Source organism: Vulpes vulpes, chromosome 11 (assembly GCF_048418805.1).
Source record: "Vulpes vulpes isolate BD-2025 chromosome 11, VulVul3, whole genome shotgun sequence".
Classification (NCBI taxonomy): domain Eukaryota; kingdom Metazoa; phylum Chordata; class Mammalia; order Carnivora; family Canidae; genus Vulpes; species Vulpes vulpes.
In genome coordinates, this window is record NC_132790.1 from 42,209,275 (window position 1) to 42,226,643 (window position 17,369).

The window sequence follows — 17,369 nt, forward strand, 5'->3', positions numbered from 1 at the left end:
GAGTGGCTGTGGGACAGCAGGGTTATGAAGTTCTACTCAAGACCAGAAGATGGCTCCCCTTCATCTTTGCCATGTATAATCTTGCTGGGCATGAAGGAATGTGCTGGGCTTACAGCAAGGGAGGACTTGGCCAGAGACTCCACAGCAGGACTCCACAGCAAGGAACACAGAGGAACATGATTGTGTTGCATTAATCATTTGGGGTTGTATTATGTCTACAATCTACATTTTCCTCCTCGGAGATACTGATGTAAAATGATTCCTGCCTCCTCGCAAGGGTCTATGACTCAAATGTAGGCCTCAAGCTCAATTCCATTATTTATTGAACATTTGCAAGCTTGCTCATGAGATCATTGAACTTCATGTTGTCCTCACAAAGGGCTCATGTTCAGGTGGCAAGGGAAAAAAACCATGCCGACACCAAAGATGACATTGTTAAGTACTCACATTTGGGGGCTGGAATCAAATTCTTTACTTCTTTATTATCTTAATTCTTGGGGCACCTGGGTGGCTCAGTCGATTAAGCAGCCAACTCTTGATTTCAGCTCAGATCATGATTTCAGGGTCCTGGGATCAAGCGCCACATTGAGTTCTACATTCAGCAAGAACTCTGCTTCAGGAGTCTCTCTCTCTCCCTCTCCCTCTGCCCCTCCCCCCTGATCACACTCTCACTCTCTAAAATAAATTAATAAATATTTAAATAAGTTAATAAAATAAGTTAATTGTTTAAAAATAAGCGGATTTTATAGGAACTTATTCTCAGGCACAGAAAAGTTTATTGAATAAGTATGTAGTAAGAAGTACGTATACAGCTGTATTTGCTGCATATTTCAGGAAACACATGTAAATGCCTGTCAGTGCAGGAGCTTGTCTTAACAATGATATTTAAACTGTCTCTATGTCTGACATACTGCAGTACTTCAAACAGAAAGAAAAATGCAGAGATAACTGAATGACCAAGATTTTTAATTTTGTTTTTGAAGAATCTAGACACACAAGCATGTGTGTTCTTTGAGGAGTATCAAAAAACCTGATGAGAGAAGCAAAAAGCTAGTTTAACTAGGTGAAGGACTCTGCTTCACACTGTCCACTACTTTTCAGCCACATTCTTTACATTCCTCAAGTCTTGTGTTCCCCCATTCTTTACTCCTCCCTTATGCTTATCCTCAGCAATCTCAGGTTTCACACCACTGCATGTTTCAGAGGCGAGGCTCTCAACTCCTGGGTTTTTGCTGTTCGCAGCCCTTCCCATTCCAGATACATCAAAGTAGGGTGCCAGTTCCTTTATTTCAAAAGGGTGATATGTCAGGTTTTTGGTTTAAAGTCTGGTTCAGATAGTCAGCAATTCACTACTTCACCAGGAAACTCTGAATGGAATGGTTACAGATTGGAATTACTGCCTTATAATTTTTATTCTAGTTTTATGTCTAGTTTTGTATGTATGTGTCTCTTTTGGGGTGTGAGGGAGTGAACAACACAAAGTTGGTCAGAAAATGTCCTCACAACTTACGGTGCAAACAGTGACTTGGGAAGAATTCTTCAGGCCAGAACAAAAGACCCCCTCACCTAAGCAGTATTTGGAATGAAGTCTGTTTTGATAGGGTAGAATGTAACAAAGTCTATCTGGGATAATCTGAAATCAAAGGGCTGCAGTATAATAGCTCCTACAACCATCTTTCTTTCTTTTTTATAACCTAGAACACAGAATATGACACTGGTTTAGGTAAAAAGACCATTTTAACAGTGGCATTGTACACAATTCTGTGTTGTTGTGAATGCGGCTTAAGAGGATACTGACCTGAAATTCACAATTTTACTGAAAAACTTACTTCAGTTGCTTTTGAATATCCCTAAAAGAGGAGTCTTTCATTCTATTTCAGAGTGAGATGGAACAAATACAAATAATTGCCTTCTGCTTGCCATGCTGCAGTAAAGTAGCCTTTCGATTAAGAATTAATCTTCAAAAGAGGACGTGTAACTCCTTTCCCCATCTATCTCTCTGTTGTAGGGAACACTGGGAACACATTTAAGATTGAACCGGTCCTGGGCATCATCACGGTTTCCAAAGAGCCAGACATGACAACAATGTGTCAGTTTGTTCTGTCAGTAAAAGTCACGGATCAGGGTTCCCCACCAATGTCTGCCACCGCAATTGTGCGCATTTCTGTTACCATGTCTGATAATTCTCACCCCAAGTTCACTCACAAAGACTACCAAGCAGAAGTAAATGAAAATGTTGATATTGGAACATCAGTCATTCTAATCTCTGCCATCAGTCAATCTACCCTCATTTATGAAGTCAAAGATGGAAACATTGATGGGATCTTTACTGTAAATCCATATTCTGGAGTTATCACCACCCGGAAGGCCTTGGATTACGAGCGTACTTCCTCTTATCAGCTAATCGTTCAGGCCACTAACATGGCAGGAATGGCTTCCAATGCCACAGTCAATATTCAGATTGTTGATGAAAATGATAATGCCCCAGTTTTTCTCTTTTCTCAATATTCGGGCAGCCTCAGTGAGGCTGCCCCAGTCAATAGCATTGTCAGGAGCTTGGATAATAGCCCACTGGTCATTCGAGCCACTGATGCTGACAGCAACCGGAATGCTCTGCTAGTCTATCAAATTGTGGAGTCCACGGCCAAGAAGTTCTTCACAGTGGACTCCAGTACAGGTGCAATCAGAACAATTGCCAACTTGGACCATGAAACTATTGCCCATTTCCATTTTCATGTGCATGTGAGAGACAGTGGCAGCCCCCAGCTGACTGCAGAGAGTCCTGTTGAAGTCAACATAGAGGTAACAGATGTGAATGATAACCCACCTATTTTCACTCAGGCAGTGTTTGAGACTGTCTTACTTCTGCCTACCTATGTTGGAGTGGAGGTTCTGAAAGTTAGTGCCACGGATCCTGACTCTGAGGTGCCCCCGGAACTAACATATAGCCTGATGGAAGGCAGCTTGGATCATTTTTTAATTGACTCAAATAGTGGAGTACTCACCATAAAGAACAACAACCTCTCCAAAGATCACTACATGTTGATAGCTAAGGTGTCTGATGGAAAGTTCTATAGTACATCCATGGTCACCATCCTGGTTAAAGAAGCCATGGATAGTGGCCTCCACTTTACACAAAGCTTTTACTCGACCTCAATCTCAGAGAACAACACTAACGTAACCAAAGTCGCTATTGTCAATGCCATTGGAAATCGCCTTAATGAGCCTTTAAAATACAGCATCTTAAACCCAGGAAATAAGTTCAAGATAAAATCTACCTCAGGGGTAATTCAGACCACTGGAGTCCCCTTTGACCGTGAAGAACAAGAGTTATATGAGCTGGTGGTGGAAGCTAGCCGTGAGCTAGACCATCTGCGTGTGGCTAGAGTCGTGGTCAGGGTTAACATTGAAGACATAAATGACAATTCTCCAGTCTTTGTGGGCCTCCCTTACTATGCTGCTGTGCAAGTTGATGCTGAGCCTGGCACCCTGATTTACCAGGTGACAGCCATTGACAAAGATAAAGGTGCAAATGGAGAAGTGACCTATGTCCTACAGGATGACTATGGCCACTTTGAGATTAATCCTAATTCAGGGAACGTTATTTTAAAAGAAGCATTCAACTCTGACTTGTCCAACATTGAGTATGGAGTCACCGTCCTAGCCAAAGATGGTGGAAAACCCTCTTTATCCACATCTGTAGAACTTCCCATCACAATTGTCAACAAAGCAATGCCCGTGTTTGATAAGCCCTTTTATACAGCATCCATCAATGAAGACATAAGAATGGACACCCCCATTCTAAGCATCAATGCCACCAGTCCAGAAGGCCAAGGCATCATATATATCATTATAGATGGGGATCTTTATAAACAGTTTAACATTGACTTTGACACTGGGGTCCTAAAAGTCATTAGTCCTTTGGATTATGAAATTGCCTCTGTTTACAAGTTGACAGTAAGAGCCAGTGATGCCCTTACTGGTGCCAGGGCTGAAGTCACCGTTGACTTGCTGGTTAATGATGTAAATGACAATCCCCCTATTTTCGATCAACCCACATACAATACAACATTATCAGAAGCATCTCTCATTGGGACACCTGTTTTGCAAGTTGTCTCTACTGATGCAGACTCAGAAAATAATAAATTGGTACATTATCAGATTGTCCAGGATACTTATAACAGCACAGATTATTTTCACATAGACAGCGCAAGTGGCTTAATCCTGACAGCACGGATGCTGGACCACGAATCAGTGCAACACTGCATTTTGAAAATCAGAGCAACAGATAATGGCTTCCCATCACTGAGCAGTGAGGTCTTGGTTCATATCTATATCTCGGACATAAATGACAACCCTCCTATTTTTAATCAGCTCATTTATGAATCATATGTGAGCGAATTAGCCCCCCGGGGCCACTTTGTAACTTGCGTTCAAGCCTCTGATGCAGACAGCTCTGATTTTGACCGCTTGGAATATAGCATTTTATCTGGGAATGACCGGACAAGCTTTTTGATGGACAGCAGGAGTGGTATCATCACCCTGTCCAACCACCGGAAGCAACGGATGGAGCCTCTGTACAGTCTCAATGTATCAGTCTCTGATGGGTTGTTCACTAGCACTGCACAGGTGCATATCAGGGTACTTGGGGCCAACCTGTACAGTCCTACCTTTTCCCAAAGCACCTATGTAGCTGAGGTGAGAGAGAATGCAGCTGCTGGGACAAAAGTAATCCATGTTCGAGCCACGGATGGGGACCCTGGGGCATATGGGCAGATAAGCTACGCCATCATCAATGACTTTGCCAAGGATCGATTCCTCATAGACAGCAATGGACAAGTCATCACAACAGAAAGGCTTGACCGGGAAAACCCTCTGGAGGGAGACATTAGTATTTTTTTGAGGGCCCTCGATGGTGGTGGGAGAACGACTTTTTGCACTGTGAGAGTGATCGTTGTGGATGAGAATGACAATGCTCCACAGTTTATGACAGTGGAATACAGAGCCAGTGTCAGGGCAGACGTTGGAAGGGGCCACTTGGTCACTCAGGTTCAAGCCATGGATCCAGATGATGGAGCAAATTCAAGGATTACTTATTCTCTATATAGTGAGGCCTCAGTCTCAGTGGCTGACCTCCTTGAAATCGATCCTGACAATGGCTGGATGGTCACTAAGGGTAATTTTAACCAGCTGAAAAACACAGTGCTATCTTTCTTTGTCAAAGCCGTAGATGGGGGCATTCCAGTAAAGCACTCCCTCATTCCTGTCTATATTCATGTCTTGCCCCCTGAAACACTCTTGCCTTCATTCACCCAGTCTCAGTATTCTTTTACTGTTTCAGAAGATACAGCGATTGGGAGCACTCTGGACACCCTGAGAATTTTGCCCAGTCAAAATGTCAGGTTCAGCACAGTTAATGGGGAACGGCCAGAAAATAACAAAGGGAGTGTCTTCATTATAGAGCAGGAAACAGGTACAGTTAAGCTCGACAAACGCCTTGATCATGAAGTCAGCCCAGCATTCCACTTTAAAGTAGCAGCCACAATACCCCTGGACAAGGTAGACATTGTGTTTACTGTGGATGTAGATATCAAGGTACTGGACCTGAATGACAACAAGCCAGTCTTTGAAACTTCCAGCTATGAGACAATCATAATGGAAGGGATGCCTATTGGCACCAAACTTACACAGGTGAGAGCCATCGACATGGACTGGGGAGCCAATGGGCAAGTCACTTACTCCCTGCACTCGGATTCCCAGCCTGAAAAGGTAATGGAAGTCTTTAATATTGACAGCAACACAGGCTGGATCAGTACCTTAAAGGACCTGGATCACGAGACAGATCCCACCTTCACCTTCTCTGTGGTGGCCTCAGACCTCGGAGAGGCCTTTTCTCTTTCATCCACGGCTTTGGTGTCTGTCAAAGTGACGGATATAAATGACAATGCACCAGTCTTTGCCCACGAGGTTTACCGAGGAAATGTGAAGGAGAGCGATCCTCCTGGCGAGGTGGTAGCCGTCCTCAGCACCTGGGACAGAGACACTTCTGACATTAATCGCCAAGTGAGCTACCATATTACGGGTAAGTCAGCCACCTTGGCTTTCACTCTGTGTGCTCTGCTTTCTCAAGAAAGGTGGGAAGTGCCAGGGGGTAAGAATCAGAAGAAGGGAGATGAGATGGGGGTTGAGAGTAATGAACTCTCTGGGCTGAGTAAAAGATCTCTAGGCACAGTTTTTCCGTTGTTGGTTGTTGCTAACTCAGCCTTAGTTTGGAGTTCATTCGTTTGCCTGTGGCAGGTTACCCAGATTGGTACCCAGTCCTTGAGCCACTTTATTATATAAAAAGGAGGCCATATTAAAGAAATTAATATAACAGCTTTTTTTTTTGCAGGAAGGGGCATATATTTTTAACTACATTCCTATTTCTTATATTGGTAAGAAAAACAAATCACTGATCCCAGTAAGCTTCACTTACTAGTTTTGCCTGGTAGTGAGAAGTCCTCCTATGCATGCACATGTACACACCTATACAAATTAAAGGGCATGGGAGGGGGGTGCCTGGATGGCTCAGTCAGTTAACCATCCGACTTGATTTTAGCTCAGATCATTTTCCCAGGGTGGTGAGATCGAGCCCCACATCAGCTTCCATGCTCAGTATGGAGTCTGCTTGAGATTTTCTCTCTGCCCCACTCACGTGGTCAATAAATAAATAAATAAATAAATAAATAAATAAATAAATAAAATCTTAAAGAAAAACAAATTAAAGGTCAGGGTTTGACCTTTCGCTAAAAATCTTAAGTTGTGATTCTGAACCAGTTTTCTTGGATCCCTTTTCATCTTTCCAAATAGTAGGTAGTGGTTCAGTGGAAAAAGCCAAAATAGACAACAAATGAGATCACCCAGAGTGGACAAAACAATATCATCATTGCTCTAAGGGGCAGAGGGTTTCATGTTGGTGTCACTGATCAGGGGTAGCTTTCTGGGGGTGACTGGCTTTAAACTACAAGTGGGAAGGTTGGTGGCTTGGGAGCAGGCTTCCTAAAAACTAAGGGTTTTGAAGCTAATATTTTGATGTTGTGACATTCAAAGGTGGAACATAAGCAAAGTGCCAAAAGATTTTAAAGAATCCATCAATACTTGTAGTCAGGTGGCTTCCCTTTAGAAAAACTACATTATTCAAAGTGAAAAATGAATTAATTAGAATGCCCTCAGGACACAGAATCTGCTTAAGTACGTTAGTGGGAAAGTTAATTAATCACCGCAGAATAAGATCCACAGGAGAGCATATGTGTCAGTGCTTAGGAGTGCCACTCTTCTACATCTCTCCTCTCTTTTTTCTTTACAGAACTGTTTTCTTGATGGTGTTTTCCGTTTAAACTTTGTATGCATTTGTGCTTTATCTGATGCCTTCTTTCTTTTTCATTAAAATGTATATTTCTGCAGAAAAGACGTGAGCAATAGTGGGAAGGGAAGAAAAGTGAGTAAAACATCACTTAACATTTATTTGCATTCAGTTTCAGACAAAAAGCTTTTTATATATTCTGAGGGATACTTTTCCATTGTAAAGAGTTGCTGAATTTTCAGCTTTAATTATTTATACTTTGTCTCTGAATTGTCAATGGATGATTTAAAGGGACCATCCCATCAACTTTACCGAAGTAATGAGAACAGAGTAGCTTAAAGCTACTGTTACTATTAGCAGTGCCAACCACCAACTGATTTTAATTAGATTTAACTTTTGCTCTTGATGTAACACAACTTGGCTGTGCTGCCGCAGTTTAACAAAGGACCATTAATCATTTTATTTAACAAAAGATGTGGGCCTGCACTGAGAGCATTTAATGGAGAGGTTAAATTTGTGCATGCTAAAGTAATATTCAACTAAAGCATAATTGAATCCTAGCCAGTGGTGGAAGAAAACGATATCCCAGGGAGGACCCTGAGTTTCACCAGAGCAGGTTTCTCAACCTCCACACTGTTGACATCTGGGACTGGGTGAGTCTTTGTTTTGTTGGCCATGTTGTGCATTGTAGGATGACTGGCAACATCTCTGGCCTCTACCCAAGAGACTCCAGGAGCACCACCACCACCACCCCTGTGATGTGACATTCAAAAATATCTCAAAATGTTGACAGAGGTCCCAGTATGGGGGGTGATGCATGGCTACTCCCAGCTAAGACCACTGCCCTAGAGAAATGTGCAGGCCTCATCATTTCTTCACTGTCTGCCCACTAGGGTCCATTTATCCCATGACTGTCCCTGACTTTGAAGACCCCTGGACCAGCCCCACCCCCATGCCTTAGAATTGAAAGTGTAAACTGGCATTAAAATTTCTCTACTGGGGTGCCTGGGTGACTCAGTGGTTGAGTGTCTGCCTTTGGCTCAGGTCGTGATCCTGGAGTCCTGGGACCAAGTCCCACATTGGGCTCCCCTCATGGAACCTGCTTCTCCCTCTGCCTGTGTCTCTGCCTTTCTCTGTCATGAATAAATAAATAAAATCTTTTTAAAAATTAAAATAAATAAATAGAATAAAATAAAATTCCTCTACTTCCCCCTCAATCCCTCTGGTGGGACCAGAGTCTTTGCCTTCTGCTCTTTTAAAGATTCCTTCTAGGAAGTTGAGGTGACTCCATCTTTTCAACAGTATGCAGTAGGCTTTCCTTATTCATTTGCTCATTGTTGGTCTTCCCCACTAGAATGTGAGCTCCACCATGGGGGAGTGGGGATTTTTGTCGATTTTGTCTGCTACTGCAGCTCTACTGCCTAGAATAGTGCCTTCCCCAGAGCAGTGATAGATACTTATTGAATGCCCAATGGAAAGGTGAGGATCTAACCAGATTCTGGGCTTCTTGCCAGTTGTCTTGTCCAGTCTTCCTCCATGTCTGAGGTGATATCGTTTGCCTCTTCAGGATGAAGTCAATGCAGCTTTCTTCTCTGCTCCTCTTCCCACCTTGTCCTCATAGCTTTTGTCTCGGTGGAATGTAATGATGTGGGCAAGTAATACTGCTGGGACCATTGTTGGTGGTTTCATATCATAAAAAGCTGTTCCACTTCATCTCTTCTTCTTTTCCTCTGCTATCACCGGCTTCTCTCTGATAAATTTCATCTAATTGCAGTGATTATCTTTGAACTGCTCCCTCTCATGACCCCTCGTTAGGGCTATTTAATACTAATGGGTCTTCTTCTGTCACGCAAACTTTTCTCCCCCAAACCCCAGTGCGTGTAAGACCAGCACAGCTGTATGAGAAAGCCATCATTAAAAGATTCCTTAATAGAACTGACTGCCTTCCCTTGATTGCATAATCAACAGCTAATGAAATTGTCTTGGTAACAAGAGCTATAGTGTACTACATCCTCTCTTGAGACAAAGTGGAAAGACAATTGTATCATCCCGGGAAGAGGATTGATTGTTCACAGTTTGAATTTGATTGTCCTTCAGGGGCACTAAACAAGAGATCATCTCCAGCTTCTCTAAGTGCATTTTATTCTCGGAAAGTTACTGTTTTACGTTCCTCACAAGCCAAGCATATAAATATCATGCTTTGTTGCAAGAGAATCAGAAGAAAGTGACTGTCAATTTTTTTTTCAGTTTTGTAAATGATACAGTCAGAGGGGCAGCTGGGTGACCCCACATAGGCCTCTCCCTGGAGGTGTAGATCAAAGCTTTTCATCGCACATCTTCAAAAATGCTTTTTTCACTACAGGAGGGAACCCCCGAGGAAGGTTTGCCCTGGGCCTGGTGCAGAGTGAGTGGAAGGTCTATGTGAAGAGACCTTTAGATAGAGAAGAACAAGACATTTACTTCCTCAATATCACTGCCACCGATGGGCTTTTTGTCACACAGGCCATGGTGGAAGTGACTGTTAGTGATGTGAATGACAATAACCCAGTGTGCGATCAGGTGAGATTTGCGGATATATCTCGGATGTATTACTCTGCCTTTCTAAAATTAAATCAAAACCCATTTCATTTTTCACCTAAGGGCCAGGCTACTTTCTTCTCTTATCTCCTTAAGTTAGTGAGCTCCAGTTGGATGCAAGAGGATAGGAAAAAGCATAGGTAGCAAGTTCAGGTACCTAATTTTGCCCGCCCCCCCCCCCCCAAAAAAACAAACAAAACGATAAGTCTTAAAATTAGTGTTTAAGGAATCATACAGGGCCTTAGGACTTACTCTGTCAAAATCACTGATTTCATGAAAGAAAAATGGACCACTTATAAGCATAAGTTTACACAGCTGCTTAGTGGCAATATTGGTAATGAACCCAGGGCTCTGAGCTCCTCACAGAGTAGCTTGTCCATCACAATACAAAACATAATAGCCAGTAAAAGGTGCAAGTATCAAATTTTATTTTCACCCTTATTGAAATTAAATCACTGTTAATTTACCTTTTCCTTACCATGTGGACCAAAAGACAATATTTGTATTCTATAGCTTGAAAAAGTGTTGCAAATGAATTTAATCCATCATACTAATGCCAGATGTGAGTAGTGACTCTTTAAGAATGGAAATATTTCAAGTAATCAGTCATGCTTAAGAGAAAAGAGGATCATGGTCAACATGTGATGTGTGTCATGGTTCCACAGGGGTGGGATTTTTGTCTGTTTTCTTCACCATTATACTCCTGGCGTCAAAGTAGTACCTACCATGTAGAGGGACTCAATCAGTATTCGTTGAATGAATGAGATTGGCTGGGAAGTAAATCAGGGCAAAAGACATACCGTGTGTCATCATCTATCATAAGACTTCTGTGGTGAAGGGAAAAATAGCCAAAGCTAAATTACATGAATGCTATTTTTTTTACATGGATGCTATTTTAAAGAAATCACTTATAATGAGAAATGTGGCATCAGCCTCACAAATATTAAGGACTTAATTACCTTTCTTTACCTTTGCCAGGTTGCATATACAGCATTATTTCCCGAAGACATTCCATCAAATAAAATCATCCTGAAAGTCAGTGCCAAGGATGCTGACATTGGATCCAATGGAGATATTCGATACTCACTCTATGGATCTGGAAACGCTGAATTTTTTCTAGATCCAGAAAGTGGTAAGGTGGAATGTATTTTTTGGGCAAATGCCATTGTTAATCCGTGAGAGAAGTTAAACTCTCACATGGTCTCATCACTAGTGGGTAGGTAGTGTACAAGATCCTTGATATATGCCCCGCTCTTTAGGATTCTAAGAAATACTAGTTGTACATGATGTCTGAAGATGGGTTCTCTGGACCACACAAACTGTATTTGGTTTACAAAATTTGCCCTGACTTTACTTAAATTTATTAGCATCAAGTAATTAGAAGTGTCTATTTGGCTCTCCTGTTTTTCATATCTGTGAGTTAAAGCATCCGCTTTATAAAGAATATAGAGTTACATCACAAATATAAGTTGCAAACCAGACAGCAATGCATAGTAAAGAGAGTTTTTCTCTTTTGAAATCTCTTTTTGTGTTCCTTCCCAGTGCTTATTAATACACTTGTCTGGTTTTTATTAAATATTCCTGCCTAGTTTCTCCACAATTATAAGCCCTCAGATTAGCTTATATATTCAGGCAAAATTTATAAGGTCAAGGGTTATGTATGCTAAAGGCAGATGTCCCTGTTGAAGGCCAGAGCTAATGGAAAAGACATTTTTTTATGGAAGTAAATTATTTCAGTGTTGTGTACTGAATGGTTCACCCAATGGCAATTTTTAAATGAAATGTAAAGATCGAATAATTTGCATATTTCCAATGTTGTGTTTGGTCCTCATGAATAATAACTAACTATTGAGTCTCCGATGATGGCTCCTCCCTGCCCCTCCCCTGTGTCAGCTAGGTCCTACTGGGAAGCACTTAGCCACATAGAAATATCCTACTTGTCTATATAAGCCTAGCAATTATTTATTCAATAACTAACATTCATTGAGTACCTAGTAGACATAAAAGTACTTTATGGGATTTTTGTGGTAGGCTGCATGATGAGTAAAACAAGCCATGCCCACAAGATATTGTCAGCCAGGGCAGGAGACAGAACAGTAAGCTAATGATGATAATAATAATAGTATAATAGTAAAAGGCAGAAATAAATGAGTGCCCAGGAAGGATATTAGGGGAGTTATATGTGGGCACAGAGGAAAAAGTAGCTAAAATTCCAATAAAAGGGGAAGAGGAAATGGTTTCAAAGAAGAGCTGGCATTTGAACTGAGGCAGGATTCTAGTAGCCAAAGCAGGGCACTGCAGGCTGTGGTGGCAGCATGAACAGAGAGCACAGCTCAGCTGAGGAGTGCTGTATACAACATTATCACTGGTGAGAAGAGCTATGGAATGATTTGTGAGAAATGTGGTGGGAGAAAGAACTGTAGGCTGATCATGGAAGATCTTAAACGACCCACTGAAAAACCACTGGAGGTTTCTGAGTAGGAGAATGAAATAGTCCAAGCCATGTTCGAGAACTGGCTGCAGCAAGGAAGCCGTAGAAGGAAATGTTTCAGAAGTATAGATGGCTTGGTCTGAGCAATGTCTACTAATTTTATTTGAGAATGATAATATTTAATGAGTCATGCTTTTCACCAAATTGCATTTATTCACATCTGTCACTGTGCCTATTGCCACTGAAACTGGAACAGCAACCACAAAATCTCCACAGGGGCTGACACCCAGCACCAGTATAGCTGTTCTGGTGGTTAAAATACAGACATAACTTACCTCTTTACCTTGCTAAATTCCTGCTGATTCAAACTCCTCAAATGTTCCCCCACCAGAATTCTCCCCCAGCAACCATAGGCCCTTCCATAGCCCTGCAAGTCAGGCTCACCCCTACACAATAGGAATCCTTCCAGACCTTGTTCTGCTAAAGCCAGCCTTGTTTTAATTGCTTTCCTCTAAAAGATGGGATGAAAAGATGTTGAGCGGAAAGACTGCCCCTTCTGGGTCTGTGAAATATTGACATGACTGACCATCAGAGAATTAAGAATACTTGTCCATTCTCCATGCTTTTTCTGAAGATATAGCAGAAATCCAGAGACACACATATCTTGTCTCCAGCGCAGTTCTTGAGAGGTTTCAAGGGATATGAAGATTTCCAAGGTGATAAAAGAAGGAAATTCTGATATCAAAGCTATCATAGTGGGATTAATTAATTTGAAAGCCGCACAGTCAATTTGTTGTTGCATCCAGAATCCCATAAACTTTTCCCTGCTGAAATTAAAATTGAATTTGCTCTGGTTTTCAAAGTATGAGACACTTGAGCCAAATGTCATTGGCCCTTCCTGCGTTGGGGATTCTTTATATACTTGATTCTCTGCTTGTCTAAGAAAGATGGCTTTTCAAAAGCCAGACCATTTATTTTCACAGGTGAGTTAAAGACCTTGGCTCTTTTGGACCGAGAAAGGGTCCCTACGTACAGCCTGATTGCCAGGGCCACTGACGGAGGTGGCAGGTTCTGCCAATCTGACATCCACCTGATCCTGGAGGACGTGAATGATAATCCCCCTGTGTTTTCTTCCGACCACTACAATGCCTGTGTCTATGAGAACACAGCCACCAAGGCTCTGTTGACCAGAGTCCAAGCCGTGGATCCTGACATTGGTAAGTCAATTGCATGGGTGAGATGCCCCCATGTTTCTTGCACCTGACATATCTTCAGACACTACCTATCCTTTGGTTTCACCAGCCCACCTTGGTTCCTTAGCCATGAGAACACATACATTAAACCAACAACCATGTGTCAGCTCTTCCACTCTTCCATGTGTGAGAGAACTCCACAAGGTGTCCTCCTTCCTCTTTCTAGGGTTAAAGAAGCCATCCTATGAGTTTATTTCCCTTTTAATAAAGAGTTTGGGGTTTGTTTGTTCTTTTTTAACCTTTAGAATAGAAATAAAAGCTTTTTTACTTACCCATTCCTCCTGAACATAGTGTCATGTAGCAGGGAGAATTCATTTCCATTTCTATAAAGAATTGCAGCACATGCTCCAGCTGAAATATGACAATCTCGATTTATGGTAGTGCCCCATAGTACAAAGAACAATTACTAAATGTGCTGCCAGTCCAATGTCAATTTTTTTAACTGCCATTTTCCATAGTCTTTTGGCCACATAGATACTGATGTTACTAGGCAGAGTGAGGGTGGTGGAAATAAGAAGGAATTTGAACTAAAAGTTGCTAATAAAGTTTGTGTTCAAATCCACTTTGCATAATGAGATGGTGAGTTAGAAAAGACTGGAGTTAATTGCTAGGTAGTCCTTTTGAAAATGCATAAGTTATTGAGGTGACTGCATGATGGAATGTAAATACAAAAGGGCATATAGACGGCCTCTTGGTTGTGCATTTTAAGAGCTGTAAATCAGAGGACTGGAGAATGATGGGGTGTGTCTGCTATGCTAAACAGACCTTTATATAATTCAGTATCTTATTGCTTAATTCTGAGTTGAAAGAAAAATTATTGGACTAATGGAAAAGTAAATACATGATAATTAGTTGAAAACACACGTAGAGCCCAGGGTCTCTGCATATTTTCCCTTCAAGAAATTAGTGGCTGCTTTAAATTATTGCTTTTCCCTCATTTGCATAATTTTCCAGACTGAGAACCAACCCTTTAGAAGTCTGCATATTATATAAAACTTGGTAAAAAATAGTGAGCAGGAAAAGACTCATTTATTGATTTATAGCTATGGAATTCCTACAGATACTTTTTTTTTCTTCTTAACTATATTTCACGTTCCTTTTGAAACAAGGCCTTAGAAAACCCCAGGTTCATGCATGTCCCTGAGCTCTGTCCACCACTGTCTTGTACAAATACTCTTTTTTTTTTTTTTAATTTTTATTTATCTATGATAGTCACAGAGAGAGAGAGAGAGAGAGGCAGAGACACAGGCAGAGGGAGAAGCAGGCTCCATGCACCGGGAGCCCGACGCGGGACTCGATCCCGGGTCTCCAGGATCGCGCCCTGGGCCAAAGACAAGCGCCAAACCGCTGCGCCACCCAGGGATCCCCAAATACTCTTTTTTAAAGGAGGATTACAAAACATTCTCTGGATTCCTATTAGCAGACTTTAGGGTGGTGGGGGTGGGAGACAGAAATTATTTGAATAAATCTTTTAATAATTTACATTTGAGAATGTGTAATTGAGCCATAGATGAAATTTTAAGATTAATTTTTTATTTAAATTAAATTAAATTAAAATCCTAATTTTTTAAAATAGAAATTTTTCTACTCACTTCCTTCATGAAGGAATTGGGTCAGTTCTGTGTACCAGAGATTAAAAACAGAAGGGGCCTAATTAGTGCACATGTTGTGGACAATGGAGGGTGGGCAGGATGTTACTGGCCCACAGATGTGGCTTGTGGTGAAGAACATGCAGTTAGCTCATCCTCCTTTTCACTTCTGAGTCAGCTGTCCAGGTTGGGAGTTAGGGAAGTAGAGATGACTACTTGGCCTTTAGCTGGACAGGGATGATAAAGTCTTTAAAGGACCAAAACCAGAATAATGATCTCATCAGCACCTGCTTCTGTTCATTTTCACTAATTAGCCAAAGGTATGTTCAGAGCTTCAAGAAGACACAGAGGTTGTGAGTGCTGCTCATATAAAGTACAGTCCCCAGGCCATTGTATCTGCCTCAGAAAAGCTATAGCATAAGATCAGATCCTGGTTCCTTTTCTCAGTTTTTATACAACTCACTTAGCTATAAAAAAGAAAACTAAGCTAACAAGGAAGAACAAATGAACACATAAAAATGCAAACTAGGAAATCCAGCCACGTACCGGGCACCATACTCAGGAAGTGAGCGTGATGGTCTTGGCCAGAGCTTGCAGGGGGATTCCAACAGCTGAGACATCAGTCTAAGCTGTCATCAAACCAACATCCTCCAGAATCCCTGGGTGTCAGAGACTGGTGGCCTACACCATTTTCATTAGTGGCCCGATCAGAACACTTATTTTCTCAGGAGTACCATTTCTTGGTCTTTCATAAGGGACCACAGAGGAACGTGAGCTGCGTACTGAGTTTGCCAGGTTGTTAAGTTGGCAGTTCATCTCAGGGCCAAATTGAACCTCTGGCCTGAAGCTAAGTTTGCACATGCATCATTAAACTGAATCCAGCCCTCTTGTATCTTTAGTTTGGCTTTTATAGTGTTTGAAAAAGTTTGACTTAGCTGTCAATAAAGGTCAAAATTTTATTCAAAATTTCAATTTCTGACATTTTATAAAAACAGTAACAGCCCTCAGAAAACTCCGCAATTTCAGGTACACACTCCCACAGCGGCAGGAGCTGAAGAAGTAGCAGCTGCCTTTTTGATAACAGCTAGCACTCACCAACCCTATTTCCAGCCACTTCGCTTATTTATGTTACTGCCTGACACCTGGGCCCCTTTGGGACAAGATAAGAGCTGATTTAAAAAAAAAAAAAAAACAAAAACTTTTATTTTGAAAGAATAATAGATACACAGGTAGTTGCAAAAAAATTTTGCAGAAAGTCACATGTACCTTTCACCTAGCACTTTTTCCCAGTGCGGACATCTTGCGTCACTGAAATACAGTATCCAATTTAGTGTTTGTGCACGTGTGTGTGGTTCTATACAATTTTATCACTTGTTTAACTTCATGTAACCACCATCACAGAACTCCCTCCTGCCACCCCATCATAGCCACACCAACCTCCTCCTGGCACTTCCTTCCCAATCTCTACCCCCCGCATCCACTAATCTCCGTATCTGTAATTTCATATACATTATTTAAAAGAAATTATATAGTTTGTCATTTTTTGAGATTGGCTTTTTTTACTAAAAAAAAATCCATCTCAGTGTTCATTCCCTTGAGATTTACCTCAACTGGTTTTTGATCCTAGTAAAGAACATGGGCTCCATTTTCATAAATGAGAGGGCTGTTTGGTTCATGAAACTTCTTCTTTTAAGCATATTCCTTTACCTGAAGTTATAAATTATATTTCATCACTATTTGCTACAGTATATACTAAGCCATTATAAATTTCAGAGAAACGACATGGGTATATTCCTGTGAAATCTGATTCCATAACTTCATGAAGTCAAAGCTTATATAAGGACTTGCTAATCTTTCATATCCTGATTTTCTAATTTGAGAAAATATTACTGGTTTTAGCCAAATACCTCTCTTTTATGCAAAATTCATTATTCATAATAAAACCACACTAATGTTGGAGTAACTGCCTAAGTTAGGAACTAAATCAAAACAAAGGAGAGCTGCCTGGGTGGCTCAGTGGTTGATCCTTTGGCTCAGGTCATGATCCTGGGGTCCTAGGATCGAATCCCACATTGGGCTCCCCACAGGGAGCCTGCTTCTCCCTCTGCCTGTGTCTCTGCCTCTCTGTCTGTGTTTCTCATGAATGAATAAATAAAGTTTTTTAAAAAAACAGAGAA

At 41.3% G+C, this 17,369-nt stretch overlaps 1 protein-coding gene across 2 annotated transcripts in view; it reads left to right on the forward strand.

The window, feature by feature from the left end:
• Nucleotides 1-17,369, forward strand: part of FAT3 (FAT atypical cadherin 3) — a 654,685-nt gene that overhangs the window by 561,872 nt on the left and 75,444 nt on the right. For both annotated transcript variants that reach the window (XM_072726163.1, XM_072726162.1), the window contains exons 10-13: nt 2,009-6,082; nt 9,705-9,901; nt 10,898-11,051; nt 13,334-13,567. In XM_072726163.1, the coding sequence (XP_072582264.1) occupies nt 2,009-6,082; nt 9,705-9,901; nt 10,898-11,051; nt 13,334-13,567 (4,659 nt within the window). The remainder of the gene's footprint in view (nt 1-2,008; nt 6,083-9,704; nt 9,902-10,897; nt 11,052-13,333; nt 13,568-17,369) is intronic.